Raw genomic sequence first — 15,454 nt, forward strand, 5'->3', positions numbered from 1 at the left:
CTGGCCAAAGAACCAGAAGACAGGGACAGAGGGAAGTAGAGGCTCAAAGTCAGAGCAGGACCCCGGTCATCTGCCCTGGGCCTTCTTCCAGGTGCTTCTCCAGCCCTTTCTTCCAGCTGCAGGTTCTCCGCCTCCGACTTCAACCAGGTTCCTCAGCCTTTTGTCTCCTTCGCCTCCCGGAGCTACTATGCCAGCTCTCGAATAGAGTTTATACGGCAGAAGGTTCCCGTCCTGTGGGGTGCAGGCCTGCCACCACGGCTGGCGGAAGGCCAAGAGAGGAGGAGCTGTGTGAGTGACCGCTGACCGCGGTGACGGGGGCCAGGCGGGTCCCACCTGCTCAGCAAGGTAGCTGCGGTGGCCTGAACTTCTACTCCCAGTTTCATTCTTCTGAATCTTGAAGTTTGCTTCTGTAAGGGTCTGCTGTTTGTGAGCCTGTACCCGGAAGGTCACACTAAGCCGTTTTCAGGGGACGTTGTAGAGAGAGTAATTGATAGCGAGCACAGATTACCTGGGGAGGCGAGGGAATGAGATCGAGGAAAAGCACCTTATCTTAGAGGAAAGGCAAGAGGAGTAGAAAGCAGAAAATATTCTGCCTTTTTCGTTTAGAAAGTCTCTTCTAGAGGGGAATCCTTGAAACTCAATTCACCAAACATTCACTGAGAAGCTACTCTGCTACGTTAGGCTTTGTGCTGCTGTGGGGTCCGTTGCTCATGGGCTCATGGAACAAAGCAGGAGTGGAAGAGGGAACAAATGACGTGTCCCTGCCCCCGTGGTCCTTACAGAGTTCAGACCTCTTGGGTTCAAAGTTTCTGTCTCTAACTTTGAAACACAGTAGGCTGGCTCTGATTAGCGGGAGAGAAGGCAGGAAATTCCCCTGCACAAACAATTGCGAGTCTATTCCTCTTTTCAAGAAGAAAGCCAAATGCCCGGCCACCTCTGCCACCACCACCTTCCTCGGCCCCCATTAGAACAAGAGAACCCAAATCACCAGAATCAGTGGGCCCCCCAGGCTGGCCGTGGAGAGGCCAATGAGGTCCGATGGTGTGTCCTTACTAGTTTTTTCTGGGGGCCCAAGCCCGGCCTTTGCTGCATCACAAATGTCAGGACTCTGGGACAACTGTATCTTGAGAAGCGTTGCTGCGTGGTTCGGGAAGGAAGGGAGGGCGACGGCACAGGAGTGGGAGCCACCGGCCTCAAATCTGCTGCTCGGGATCAGCTGCTCCAGAGACGAGGGCAAGCGTGGAGGACAGGAGTCAGACTGTTGCAGGAGGGGAAGAAGGGTTTGGGGCTTTCTTTGTTTAGGACATGGGGACAAGCTATGGCCTAGAGAGGCCTGGCAGTGACCTTGTGATTATGGAGATGTGACGAAGGAATAAGGATGGTGGCCAGAGCAGCGTGCTAGGCACTGTCACGGTCATCTCCTGCAGTGTGGCAGAAGGGACGGGAGATAAGGGCCAGAGGCACCGAGGGTCTTAGCATGGGTGAGGCCTCCAGGTCGAGTGAGGGCCAGGACACACTCCCGTCAGGAGCAGCGGCCCACTGCTGGGGCATTTCCCAACAGACAGGGCAGACCGCAGAATCAGGAGGGCTGCCTCATTTGGTTTTTGAGACCCTAAGACAGCGTGACCTGTGGAGGGATGTCCTGTCTCTGTCTCTTGGGAAATAGAGGTCTAATTTTGAGCCAATAGAGATCTGATTTTTCTGGCACAGATCAATGCAGACTCTACCTGAGTGCTACCCTGCCTAGTCTTCACCACGCAGGGCTCCCACCCCACCACCTGCCTCTGGCTTAGGGTGGGCGAGAAGCTCCTGGCTGTGTCGGGCCCAGGGGGAGGCTAGCGGGGAAGGAGGCTGGCGGGTGTTTGTGGGCGAGGTGGAAGAGAGCGCACCACTGGGTCTTTATTTGCAGCGAAATGAAAGGGGCTGCTAGGAGGTTGTTTTTGGCTGAAAAGTAAGTCACAGAGAGTCTTCTCACTTTCCTGTTTTCCTGTGGTGCACGTCAGGGAAGAGGTGTCTGTGATGGTTTGGGGTTTTTCAGAGGCTAAGACACTCAAGTCACCATTCTGGTTTTGAGGAGAGCCCTGGCTTCCAGAAGCCAGTCAGGCCTCTCCCACTCTGTTTTTATAATTTCCAGACCCATTTCCCTTGTCACCTGACTCCTCCATGACTCAGATGGTGCATTTGTGGTGAAAGTGAATGGGGCAGGAGGCACAGGGCTGAGAGCATCCATGGCTTTGACTCTGAAGTGCTGCTGGTAGGATCTTGAAGTTTTTCTGACCAGAGTCTCTGTGGAGAGAACTCAGACACCAACCCGCAGCAGTAAAAACAGTGGTAGTGTTCCTGCTGCCTTCATAAAACTAGGATTCCTTGAGTACTTACTGTGGACCAGGGACGGGGCTAAGTATTTCACTTCCATTTGCTCATTTACTCCTTAGAACAATCTATGAGGTCAGTGTTACTGTCACTCAGCAGTGAGGATACTGCTACTTAAAAAAGTCCAGTAATTTGCTCACATCTAAGCGTTGGTAAGGAGCAGAGCTGGGATCTGGGCTCAGTTTACCAAACAACCTATCCCATGCTCTTAATCACCAGCTGGGATGTGGGCTCAGTTTACCAAACACCCTATCCCATGCTCTTAATCACCGGACTGCACAGCCTTGATCGTTTTCCCGGCCAGGAGGTATTAAGCCCTGTGTACCTTGAAGCCCATGAAAATTTTACAGGAAAAAGAAGCCATTCGACCTTATTTTGTTTGCTTTTCTTTTTCCATCTCGATGTATCCCAACTATTTCTCTCAGAAGAATTGGTTTTTGCACTATTTGATTATTTCTATTCCAAGACTGTGCTTTGGTTTTGGTGTCAGACGGAGATAAACTGGTTATAATCGGGCTTTTCTTTCAGACCCTATAAAGTTGTACATTGGCTTTTTCTTTTTTGAGGGTCTGGTGGATTGCACAGCCAGAGAGGTTCGAAGCCCCACAGAAGCTATATGACCTCACATGGGCCAGTAAAGTACAGTAGACCACACCCCAACTCGGCTCCCTCTCTCAGGGCCACCAAAGGGGCGCTGCCCTCTGCCCACCCAGCACAGTGTGTGTCTTCATTGCCTTTCTTTGAATTACATCTTGCTTGTCTATTGTTTCAGCTGCTATCTGGTAACCCAGCAGATCCTAAATATCCTAGCGATTAGTGGGTTTGCATCATCTAGTCTTCAGGGCTGGTAGGCAGGAACAGATCTCCCAGTTCCAAGTGAGCCAAGTTACCTGTGCACCACTGCGGTAGGACTGTGGCATTCCATATCAGTCCTCACAAACACAGCCTTCTTATTAAAATACTAACAGCCTCACTTATACATTCCCCACCTTGCAGAGGTCCAAGACCTGGACCCCTATTCCCAATCAGCTGTGAAAATCTAACCACTTGGTGACAGATATTTGCAAACATCCTGAAGACAGCCATGCTTTCCCTACCTTCTTCCTGCTTTGGTTTCAGCTTCTTTTTGTTTTTGACCCCTGGTGGTGGTGGTAATAATAATAATAATAATAATAATAATAATAATAATTCTTTTAATTATCATAACTCTGGAGTTGAGAGGATATTGTTAAATTTTATCCAACATTTTTAGATTGTTTATAGAAGGAGAACTTTCAGATGGTATATTCTGCTGCCTCTTCCCACTCTTAAATAAATGTATGCCGATGCTCTGTACATAATAGGAGAGGAATAATGGAAAGGAGGGATCTGGTCACAAAACATGCTAAGGAAATGTTGTTAGCCACCCTCATATTTACTCATTTATTGAGAACCTCTTGTGACATCAGACATTGAACTAGCGGCTGGTACTATAGAGATGGTTGGACTCTGAACCCTTGATAGTACAGAGCGTTAAGTCCTATATAAAGCCTATATGGATGAAACATACCGTAGTAACGCAAAGGCAGGGAGGTCTCTCTGGGGCCAGGAAGCCAGATGAGACTTTCCAGAGGGGGTTGTATGTAAGAAACTCTCCCTGCAGAATCCATCTCAGGGTATCTATTTTAATTTTACATTTTCCAAGAAGATTATTGCAAACCCACAAATGTGAGATCATTGGCACCCTCCCACCCCAAGGGGTGAACACTGGAGGAGGGGAACAGCTCCATTTCCTCTTTCCGTCAGCTGATGGCAGTGAGCAGAGAAATATCTGGCTTGAGCATTCTGGGACCCAGAAATAAATGTTTCTGGGTTGCAGGCATCTGCTGATGGGATGGGAGCATAGTGCTGCTTCCTCCTGAGGAAACCAGCCTCTACGGAAATATGCATGGACCAAGCCCCGAGGCCAGAAGGAGTGATAGTGCCAGGCAGCTTATTTGGGATAAACTTTGACCTGCAACTGAGAAAAGCAGAAGTGAAGCTGTTGGGGTTCAGGGGAAATGATATATGTACTGTCCTTTTTTTGCTTCTGTGTTGGATCGTTGGGTTCACTCTATTGTTAATGTCCCATACCTAAGCCTGTTATGTAGAGGTGCCAAAGGAATTCACATTTCCCTACATTCCCAGTAAATTAAAAGATGAATGAAAGCCTCAGATAGTGGTAGCATGCTATAATAGAAAGAACATCAGATCGAGAATCCAGAGACTCTATCTTACTCGCAGGATGGCCACCACCTCGCCTTACAAACAGGACATTTCTCTTTTTTTAAAGCTCCATTTCGTCATTTGTACAGTAAGAGTTTGGTACTAAATAGTCTTCAAGGCTCCATCCAACCTTAGAATTTCATGTATCTATGATCCTTAAAAAAAAAAAAACAACCCAAAAAGCAAGTAATGTTCTCGTCATCGAGGGTTCTTGAGGGACCTCAAAAACCTCACAAGTTTCGGCCTGTGAAATTCTAAGAGCAACCTTGCAGTGGAACCCAGGCAGTATGGACATGGTAGGCAGATCTTGGGGATGAATGGAGAAGGAGTATCAGGCTGGAGATTCAGGCCAAGCATTCACTGGAAAGCCAGAGAAAAAGAAAAATGAGCACATGTTCTTACATATATTTATAAGAGTTTCCATCTACTGCAAGGACTCCACTGGGCCTGGCACCACAGCTTCCCTGGAAAAGGGCTTCTTTGGGGCCTGATACAGCCTCATCAATAAGAAGAAATGCATGTGGGTCTGACTTGTCATTCATAGAACTAGAGGGTTTTGATGGGAAATGATGCGGCAGAAAGAAAATAGTGTGAAGCATTAGGCACGAATGTGATTAGCATGTTCTCCTGGTCTGAAACACTCCTCAAGATGAAAAATCAGTATTCTGCCCTGTGCCTTACCTATAAGCAGATAGTCACTTCTGGCTGAGATCCCAACCTGTAGGTCATCAGAGCAGAACATCTAAAGTTCAAAACTAACCTTTCTAAAACATCATTGTGGTCATGAGTTCTGTTGCAAGGTGTAGAAGAAAAATGTTCATGTAATTGAAGTAATAGAAGTGTTATCAGCCAATCAGTCAGTGTTTATGGAGCTCTTCCTGAGGGTGGGCCCTGTGATAGGCAGTCTGGGACCACTTGTCTCTCTATTTTCACCCTTTTTTTCTCCCTTAGGAGTTTTCTCAGGCTTCCCCTCTGAATCATCCAGTCCTAACCTCTCCTGCTAGAGGCTAGATGTAGCAGAGCCAGGCCCTGAGAGCTCTTTCAAATCTCCCCAACCAAAATCTGGCGTAGGCACTTCTCTCCTGTCCACATCCTTATGCTAGCACTTATCGTTACAAGCTATACTTGTTTGCAGTGGATTCTCTCAAGGGCTGGAACTGTGTTTTATTAATCTTTGTATCCCCATAACAATGCCTGACACATAGAGGCTTGGAATAAAGGATGTTGAATGACTGAATGAATGACTATATTCACAGAGAACAGATAGGGCCACCATCCTTGTGCCTAACTTTCCAGAACAACCTTAAACAGAAAATAACATAAAGAATATAGATAACATAAAGAAGAAGTTATCTTTACCTTGTGAAGTTTCCAAAGTTGTACAGTTTTCATAGTCACATAGGCATATATGCTGACAGCCCTTCTTCCGATTTCATCACTGACCCACAGCCATTTATGCGGCTACCGCGTCTGCCTGGAACACAGCTAGCCGGCCATAGATGCCATCAAGCTCATGCATCGTAAGAATAGAAACCTAGCCTCTCTCTCAGATGTAGGTATTTACTTCAGGTATAATTTTAAGCTTGACTCATGAAGAGTGTGTGCGTGTGTGTGTTGAAGGAGGCTCATTTAATGAAAGGGTAAGTAGCCCAAAACAGAGAGTCTTCCTGGAAAAGAAAATGAAAAATGTTCATGTTGATGACTTTGTATTCTATTAAAGTTATTAAAAGGTAAGATAAGAGGAATTTTATAAGTTTTTTTTTCTTTTGTCAAATGGTCAAAATGGAAAATGAAAATGTGTCTTCTAAAAAAAATAGGCTACAGGTATTTGAAAAATTCACTTATGTGAAGCACTTTGTTTGCTGATGTTATAGGATAAACAAGGTATACGTATGGGTAGTAAAAATTTACCTATGGACACATTGTGCAGAGAAACCAAGCCTAGCACCCTCCCTTGGGGGAAGTTTCCTACAGCAAGGAGTGATGTCCTCAGTCTGACACCTTCCCATTATTGAGATTTCTATCTAATCTACATTCAGCCTTCAGATGCTTTAAGAACTTTGGATCAATTAGTCATTTTTCCCTTCCTATTTTTTCCATTGTAACTTTGGACTCAAGCTGTCAAGCTTCCCAGGCACATGTTGCCATAGAAGACTCTGTTTGTTTAGGGTGGAGTAGTTGTTTTTGGCAGGTTGGGGGAGGAACAATTAATTCTAATAGGTATATAGTAAATTAAATACTTGGGTCTTTCCAACCTTTTCTCTGATTTTCTGCCCCTTTTTATAAATTCTCTTTTCTTCCCAGATGACCCTTTAAGAGCATAAAAGAAGCAGTTTCTAGAAATCATGTTCAGGCTCTAACAGTAGACACCCATTGGGAGCTAGAGAAGGTCACCTAGACCATTTCTGCTCTTTTCAACCTATCTTCCTAGTGTTCCTGAGATGAGAAGCCATCCTTGGGGAAGACTTTGGAAAGAAAGATCCCCCTGGATCCTTTGTTAATCCATTCAAAAGTTTAAGTTGTTCTTACAAAAAGGAAGATCTCCCTTTAATCCTCCATACTGAAGACGATACTTTTACACGTAAGAAAAGTATTTTGGGTGCTCTTTGGATTTTTATAGACAATAACATGAAAAATAAAGAAGGAACAGATTAAGTTTTGCCAATGAGTCAGTCAGGGTTGGAGAAAAAGTAACAGATGCAGTGTTAGATGAGGAAAATATACTCCACCAAACACTTGAAAAAGAAAAAGAAAACTCTGGGAGTGGGGGATCTCAGTAGATGTATCTGGTCTTCCTGGGAGGACCCGAGGGCATTCATGGATGTTACGGATGTAGCAAGCCATATTTTGACTCCGATTAGTTGGCTGTAATTGTAGCCCCGAGTCCTGATTGTATAGTTATCCCAAGTTCTGCAGAGCCAGAGTCACTCACTCCGGTGTTAAAGACAAATGCACATCGCACGGTCTTTGCCTTTCATCTTGGCCAGTGAGGCCTGTGTTGAAAGAGAATTCATTTTTACTTCCTGCTCTCAACCGCCTTTGCTGTGCAGCTGTGGAACAGCTGTTGAGTTCCACCCCACAAGTAGCAACTTTTCAGTGATTGGAATCCTGGTATACATCTGGAATGATGTTCACATGACCTCAGGACCCCATAGAATAAATCAAAACATTGAAGTAATAATTTGGATGAGCTCGTTCTGATGTAATTCAATTGCTGAAAATTATTTAATGGCCATTTTTTTTGTTGTTGTTTAGTGATCTATCTCATCAAAGCACAGTGAAATAGGGAACAGTCCCTCTATTTGACATTTAAGGAGGGTGGGGGGAGAGAAAGTGATTTAAACATGCAGACTGGAAGGTGACCTCAGAACTCAAAAGTCTACTGACTGTCTTGTGGTCCAAAGAGTTTGGCCACAAGATGTTTCCTGAGGCTTCGCAATTGGGCATCTACTCAGGATGGGAAGCAGCCAATGTGATTGAGTAGGTGGGCTGGCTGGTATGCCCTCCAGGGTGCTGTGGGACACTGTTTTTCTCCAGGAGTGGTTCTAGGGAAACAATGCATTGGGCCTCTGAGCTAATTTTTAACCGCTTGTTGCTGTTCTTATCATACATTCTCTTTTGGGGAGAAACACTCCATTAACTCTGGTTTGGCCTGGGCCCCTTTCCCATTTTGGTTTCTGTTAACTTGTAGCAGTAACAGGAATGAATGGAACCAGCTTCGCTTCCTCTGCTCTCACCCTGTGTCTAGCTGCTGTGCATTAGGTAGCTGTACATGTGAGACTATTTCTGTTCCGACATTGGTGTCCCAAACCCTAGGACCCCTGCATTCTGAACAGACGTCATTTATTCTTCATAACATGCCAGGACTACCAGGGTCTCTGAATATAAGTACCAGGAGAAGGGGTGGACATTATGGTTCTTAATCCAGGAGAAGCAGCAGAAAGTCAAGATACATGACTTCTAATCCCAAAGTCTGCTTGACCTTTGCTATGCGACCTAGGGCACTTTTTGTCATTTCTATGCATCTCCATTAAAGCCAACCTTGCCTGCAGCACAGGCTTTTCCTGATGATCAACAGAGTTAAAATGTGTGAAAATATTTGATAACCTATTTTATATAAAGACCTATTATTACAAGAAGCTGAAAAAGTTGACCAAAGAGTTTAAATGAACAATTCTGGACCCTAGAATTGGTCAGAAGCAGGTGTTGCAGGTAAAATTTGACAAATCCTTGTGTCCGATGGTCTTGAGACTTTTCAACTTCTTCAGAATATTAGGTCAGTTTGTATCCTGCCCCTCGGGTCCTCTCCCCTAATATCTCTTGAGTTCCATGGATTATGGTGGGGATGGGTGGGAGAGTAGTGCAAAGCCCAGTGAAGCTGTTCTTAGACACTGACTTCTCACGTCCTCACCAGCCTTTCCAAGCAGATGGATGGTGTGATACCATCAACAACCGGGCCTACTGCCACTATGATGGGGGAGACTGCTGCTCTTCTACGCTCTCCTCCAAGAAGGTAAGTGAGCATACCTGCGGGTAACAGACAGGGCAGGGGCTCCAGAAATAAATGCAGGGGCTTCAGCTAGTTCTCCTTCATTCTGTATCATTTTTATTCAGTAGTCAAGAGGGAGTTATAATGAATAAACATTTAAGCTTCTATAGTGACAGGATTAAAGACAGTGATTTTAGGTGAGGTTGTTAGAAAACACTAGTTCTCTAGTGGTTGGTCCTGGAACTCCTTCAGAAAAGCTGTGGCTTTGCTACTCAGAGACTCACATCTGCTTATCATTGTCCAGGATCTACCTCTGCTGGCAGAGAATTATGGCCTCTACCCCCTGGGGAGGCAGGATTACTAATGAAGTGACATCTGGTTATTATTAATCTTCATAATTAAATTAATAATCCTATATAGTTTATTATAAGCATATTTCAAGTTTATGTTGAATGGCCACCACAAGCTACCTGGAGCACTCCCTAGACCATATCCTGAGCAGTAGTCTTTTTCTCAATTCTTTTTATCTCTATTTCTCCGGGCCCTGTCAAATTGGCAGATATGCTCAGGCTAAACCTGTGAAATTGAATAGGCTGAGATTTTGCTATGATATGGATAAAAGGCCAAGTGCTCCAAAGATATTTGATGCTAGCTGGCCAATTTGATGAATTAGAAATATGCAAGAGCTAGTATTTCTTTCCTTCTGCATGTCTTCACAAGAAGTCACACCTACATGATCACCTCTACAGACCTGAGTACTGTGGTACCTAATGGCTGGTATGTGATTCGCTATGTGCCAGACACTCTTCTCACCACTCGGGTGAATTAACTTATTTAATGGAGAATGCTCAGGGGCTCATTGGATCACTGTTCGTTTTGGCCCTCTTTTGCTGTAAAAAATTATAAATCCCAGACCAAGAGAAACAGATTAAGAGCTTGGAGAACAGGTCAGAAATCATGTCAACTAGTTATTGTTCTCACTTGCAGAAAGTAACTGGTCATGGATCCCATCTCTACACAGGAAGGTATGCCACTTCAGAAAAAAGCAAGCAGTTCTAGTCCCATCTCCATCTCACTCAGTAAATCTAGGGCTTGTCTTTAACGGATTTCAGTGCCTGTAGCCGGCTGTACTAGAATCAGGATTGAAAAGACACTTCATGGAGCACCTGGGGGGCTCAGTCAGTTGACTCTCCAACTCTTGATTTCAGTTCAGATCATGATCTGAGGGTCGTGAGTTCAAGCCCTACAGTGGCTCCACACTCAGCATGGCGTCTGCTTGACATTCTCTCTCTCTGCCCCTTCCCCTTGCTCTCTCTCTCTCTCAAATAAATAAGTAAATAAAATTTTTAAAAAGTCACTTCATCCCCCTAAATCACATTTTACCTCATATGTGAAAATATGCTGGAAAATTTCCTGAAATAACACCACCCATTTTCCAACCCCCTTGCCCAATGACGAAGCCCATCTTTTCGGTGTGCTTGGACTATTACATATCTATGCTTATCTATTTTTACCTCACTTGATTGTCCATGCCCAAAGGGTAGAATCCTTGCCACTTTTTACATCATATCTCCCAAAATGCCCAATTCTCTCTGAAGCTAGTTATGGATACTCAAAAATATATTTGTCTATTGGTGCTGTGGTGCAAACAGGTAGAGAGCAACTTTTGTTTCACCAAGTCAATGTACATCCTGGCTTCAAGATGGGCAAAACCTCATGCTTATAAGATGGCAAAGATGATCTTATGGTTCCAAGAATACCAAGAAGGAGGAGTCATAGAGCTAGGCTACAGAGCCTTGGTTTTCCAGATACTGGTGTCATGACCTTGAGTTAAGTCATCCAATCTCTTGGCCTTCCCTGTAAAAGGAAATGCTAACATCCACCTTACACACAGGGATTTTATGAAGAGGATAATGGCAACAAAAACATTAACAGTGGTTCTTGACATTAGTGATTGTATTAGAAGTAGTAGGGAAAGGTGTTATAGGTGCCTAGAAAGGTGTGTTTTATATCCGTCATTTTATTTAAATCACACTAACACCCCCTGGGGTAGTTACTGTTGTCCTTCCGCTGTTTGTGTATGTATATATACAGACACACACACATACATAAAGTGAAGCAAGGAAGATTTACCTTGTCCAAAAAGACATGTAAGTGAAAGAACTGAGTGTTAGTTTCTGTTCTGTAACCTTGGTAATACCACACTTCCTCTGGGACCAAGCGAGAAAAGCAGACGCTGGTTGAAAAGTATGATGCTTGGCAAGAAAATGGGTTATTTCAACTTCTCTTTGATTTCCCCTAGGTCATTCCATTTGCTGCTGACTGTGACCTGGATGAATGCACCTGCCGAGACCCGAAGGCAGAAGAAAATCAATAACTGTGGGATCAAGCCCCTCCTTCCACCGCCCTAGAGGCGGTAAGAAAGAGAGGCCTCCACAAAAGGAAACAAAAGGTGAATGAAGAAGAAAGGTTGTGAAATGAAGGAAGGAGGAGGAACATGAGGATCTTGTAGACATGCAGGAGAATGTTTATAGGTGCCAACCGTTGCATCAGGTAGCCCAAATAGGGAAGAATCACAGGCAGAAGTTTCTTCAGTCAGTTGATTAAAAGTGGAAGGAGAAATATGATAGATATACAAGGACCTTCCTCCGCCATTTATATTCTATTCAACCCCATCCTCAACTCTTGCCCTGCTCCCCACTCGGCACCCCGCCAACTATTCATCCCCATCCAACTTGTAAACCAATACCAAAATACTAGAAGAGAAGTTGCCAGGGACACTCTGTTAACACCCATTTTGAATGGATTGCCATCTTTCGGGGCTCGTCTACTCTAAACCGGCTCCCTTTCTTTTGTGTAGTCTCCTTTAGTAATAATGAGGTTAGTTATTAATTCTTTATAAGTATTTAAACATAATTATATAAATATATTATATATATTATATTTTTTGCTGTCTACTAAGCTAAAAATTATACATTGTTCCACACATGCTGCTGTGAAGTTCACATCCAAAATGAATCCTGAGGGTTTGAGTACAGCAAGACAAGTTGTTCTGCCATCTTTCTGTTGATGGGGGTTGGCAGGTTGAAAGGGAAGTGGTGAAGGAGAGGGAGAGAGAAATTAGATGGAGTTCTTGATACTAACATGTCAGCTGATCATCTTTGCATGAGCAGGAAAATAGGCCCAGTTTGAGGAGGTGAAGGGTTGGGATGATAACATTAAGAGGCATGGCAAGTTGGGTGGGAGTACCCATTGGTGCTCCAGGAGAACCAGACTGTGGTTCTTGTGTATCTGTCCAAAAAGAATATATTCACTACTTTTCACTTCTCAGAACTCTTAGGTGGAGTTAGTGAGACCCAGGGTTCTCTACACTCCCATATGTACCTGTTCCAAGGGTGGCTCTTATCCGCCAGTCAGTGAGCAGTGGGCTTGTTCTCTGATTGCCAGGGTTACAGGAACTCACACATTCCTCATGGTTGGCCTGTGCCCTCTCTCCTTCTAAGTCCCTAGACCTGGCTATCATTCACAGACACATGACCAATGGCTGATTTTCTGGGGAAAAAAATGTTATGGACATGACATAGGGGCAAAGTGGGAGGAGATGGAAGAACAGGCAGAGAAAGAGGAGCCAAAGGAGGCCGTAGAGATGGGAGAGGCCAGGCTAAGTCAGAGCCACAGGCAGGAAGATGAAATGAGTCAGAGACTTGGCCTTGTTCCAAGTCTGCAAAACAGATCAGAGGGGAATCCTTCAAGCAATGCAGAATCTGAGGTAAATTCTATGCGAGTACAACATATCATAGCCGTGACCTAGAGTTTTTGATTTGAGCAAGTTGCAGAAACACATGGAGCAAGGGTGACACTCTGTGGGAAGAGAGAAGAATTTCAACTATTTAGGGTCCATTTTGTTGTAGTTATCCTCTCTTGTTCAATAGCTGGACTGTGGGTAAAATGACCACATTAACCTGCCTCTATTTACGTCCCAGGCTTACTCTTTTTGCACATGGTCTATTGTAGTTGTTTTTGGTAACAATTTCTGGATTAAGCCTTGGGGAAAGAGAGTTAACTTCTTGCTCAACACTTCAGTTTATTATCTCGAGAAGGGCTGGAGGCTTGCTTCTCCCTTGGAGCTTCCTCTCCAATGGAAGCAAAGAACAGGCCAAAATTAGAGTGCAACCTTGGTCTCTCTGAATCATCTGCTCTTTGGCTCTGACCACAAGTTTTCTACTCTTCCCACCAACACTGAAGCAATGGCTTTGCAAATAGGAAGAGGAAATATTCCCCACCGCTATCTTGAGCCAGACTTCGTGGAGGAAATGTTCTGGAATGGGAAAAAAAGAAGGGGGTATACACATATTTATCTCTAGGGATATGAAATGAGGGTGGCACCATCATTGGGGAAAGAAGAAGCAGAGATTGCCCATCCGAAAAGCCCTTGTCCTCTATGTTTCTAGCTATAAGGGAAACCTAGATACCTACTGTTCATTGTCTGGGTTCACATTTAGTACCCCAAAAAGAGAATAAATATTCCTAGGGTTGTATTAGGCTTCAATATGGGAAGGACAGTGGAAAAAGTTTAGATCCTCCATTTTTTTTTTTTTTTTTACAAAGTTGTAAAACTGTTTTCTTGGGGAGAGGATCCAAATTCTTGGAAGTGCATCAAGCTCTGTGTCAGGGAGTCCTGCCTTGTCTGAGACTGAGGCAGCAGAAGAGGTATCTTGGGCATCGCCCAGCTCAGCAAGGCTTCAGCTGCCCCACAAGGTTGCAAGCCTGTGGTTCATACCAGTGTGGGTCTGTGCTCAGTCTCTTCACAGAAGGACCAGTGAGAACATTTCTCTGTCATACTTCATTTACAAATACTTTCTTCTCCGTTGGCAACATCTGCAACCCACCACTGCCCTGCGAAGGCAAGAGGGCAGTTTCTGTGGTGTGTGGAAAGCCCTTCTGGCCGAAGGCTGCCGGCCCTCATCAGCTCTGGCCATTCAGAGATGCCAGGCTCTTCCAGCCCTTGTCCCTGCGGCCTAGTGCGTTGAGCTCTCATGTCACTAATAAAGTGGAAGGACTGAGACACCGTGGCCACAGATTCCCAGGAGATATCAACTCCCACTCACTCTGTGTGGTGGTCTGCATTGGGCTGCTCTTACGCATCCATGGGGTCATGGAGGACCTCTCCCACAGGCCCTTCTTTGTTACAAAAATCACTTCTCTGCTTTTTTTTTTTTTCTAGTAACTAGGGGCTCTGGTTGTTCAGGTTGCCCAGGACTAACTGACTCTCATGGTTAGTGTGGCAGTCTCCAACCAGACAGATGAGAGGACAGAGTAAGGAGAATGGACAGCTGGCCAACCTGTACATGAAAGTGAAGAGTTACTCTTGATTCTCTCCTTTCCTTCCCTCCGTTACAAGGCATTGGATTTGGCACTTCCTCTCCTCTGTGAGGTCTCTATTAAGTGCATCAGTTAGCACCCCAAGGGGATGGCTTGATTGGGAACACAGTGAAAGGAGCTGATCTACTGTATTGTAATGTAAAACAGCTACAGCCAGTTATTTTGTAAGATTATAAGATGTTCATTAAAAAATCAGCACAGAAAATGTGAAGTGTCTTTGGTGTCTTATTCTTTGCTTAAATCAACCATCATTTCCAAATTGCTTTCCATTTGCTCATGCCAGGTGCAGACATCATCATCAGTTAATTGATTGATCATTCCTTTAAGTCACTTAGAAGTGATTTGTTAAGTAAATGGCATGTGTAGAGAAAATTAACATGAACGTTTATGAGAAGAGGTGACATGTGCCAAAGCAGAGCACCCAGTCGTGATGTCAAGTGTCTTGTGAGTTGTAGAAGTAAAGCCCAGGAATTATTTATGGTTCAGAGGAAATAGGCGTCACTCCTGGATGCCAAAGGTACATAGTGTTTGAAGGATGGTCTGAGAAGGAGGCAGATAAGTTTGGTAGACAGCAATGGGAAAGAAGGAGAAGACAGTCCAGGCAAAGTGAAGAACAGGGCTGAAGATATGGAGGTAGGTTTGGGGAGAGGCTGGGTGATATTGGACATCACCGAGGCTTCCAGTTGAGCTAGAAGGTAGAACTTAGCTAACATGGGCTATGCATTGGCAAACACAATTTTTTTTTTATGTTCAATTAGCCAACATCTAGTACATCATTAGTTTTTGACGTAGTGTTCCGCACAATCTTATTTAATCCTCACAACAAATCTGCAACTGCCACATTCTCATTTCATAGATAAGGATAGCGAGTGTCAGTCTGGTGAGGAAAGTTCCTTAAGTTCCTATGACTGGTCTTAGTGTTAAGCCTAGCTCTGTGAGACTTTAAGATGCAAGAAGGAAAAGAAA

The 15,454-nt window shown here is 44.5% G+C and overlaps 1 protein-coding gene across 1 annotated transcript in view; it reads left to right on the plus strand.

The window, feature by feature from the left end:
• PAPPA2 (pappalysin 2) overlaps positions 1 to 14,693 on the plus strand; it is a 141,555-nt gene extending 126,862 nt beyond the window's left edge. The window contains exons 18-19 of the mRNA XM_008696715.2: positions 9,032 to 9,130; positions 11,409 to 14,693. Of these exons, the coding sequence (XP_008694937.1) occupies positions 9,032 to 9,130; positions 11,409 to 11,483 (174 nt within the window). The 3' untranslated portion in view covers positions 11,484 to 14,693. The remainder of the gene's footprint in view (positions 1 to 9,031; positions 9,131 to 11,408) is intronic.
• The last annotated feature ends 761 nt before the right edge of the window (positions 14,694 to 15,454 follow it).

Source organism: Ursus maritimus, unplaced genomic scaffold (genome assembly GCF_017311325.1).
Source record: "Ursus maritimus isolate PB19 unplaced genomic scaffold, ASM1731132v1 scaffold_2, whole genome shotgun sequence".
Classification (NCBI taxonomy): Eukaryota; Metazoa; Chordata; class Mammalia; order Carnivora; family Ursidae; genus Ursus; species Ursus maritimus.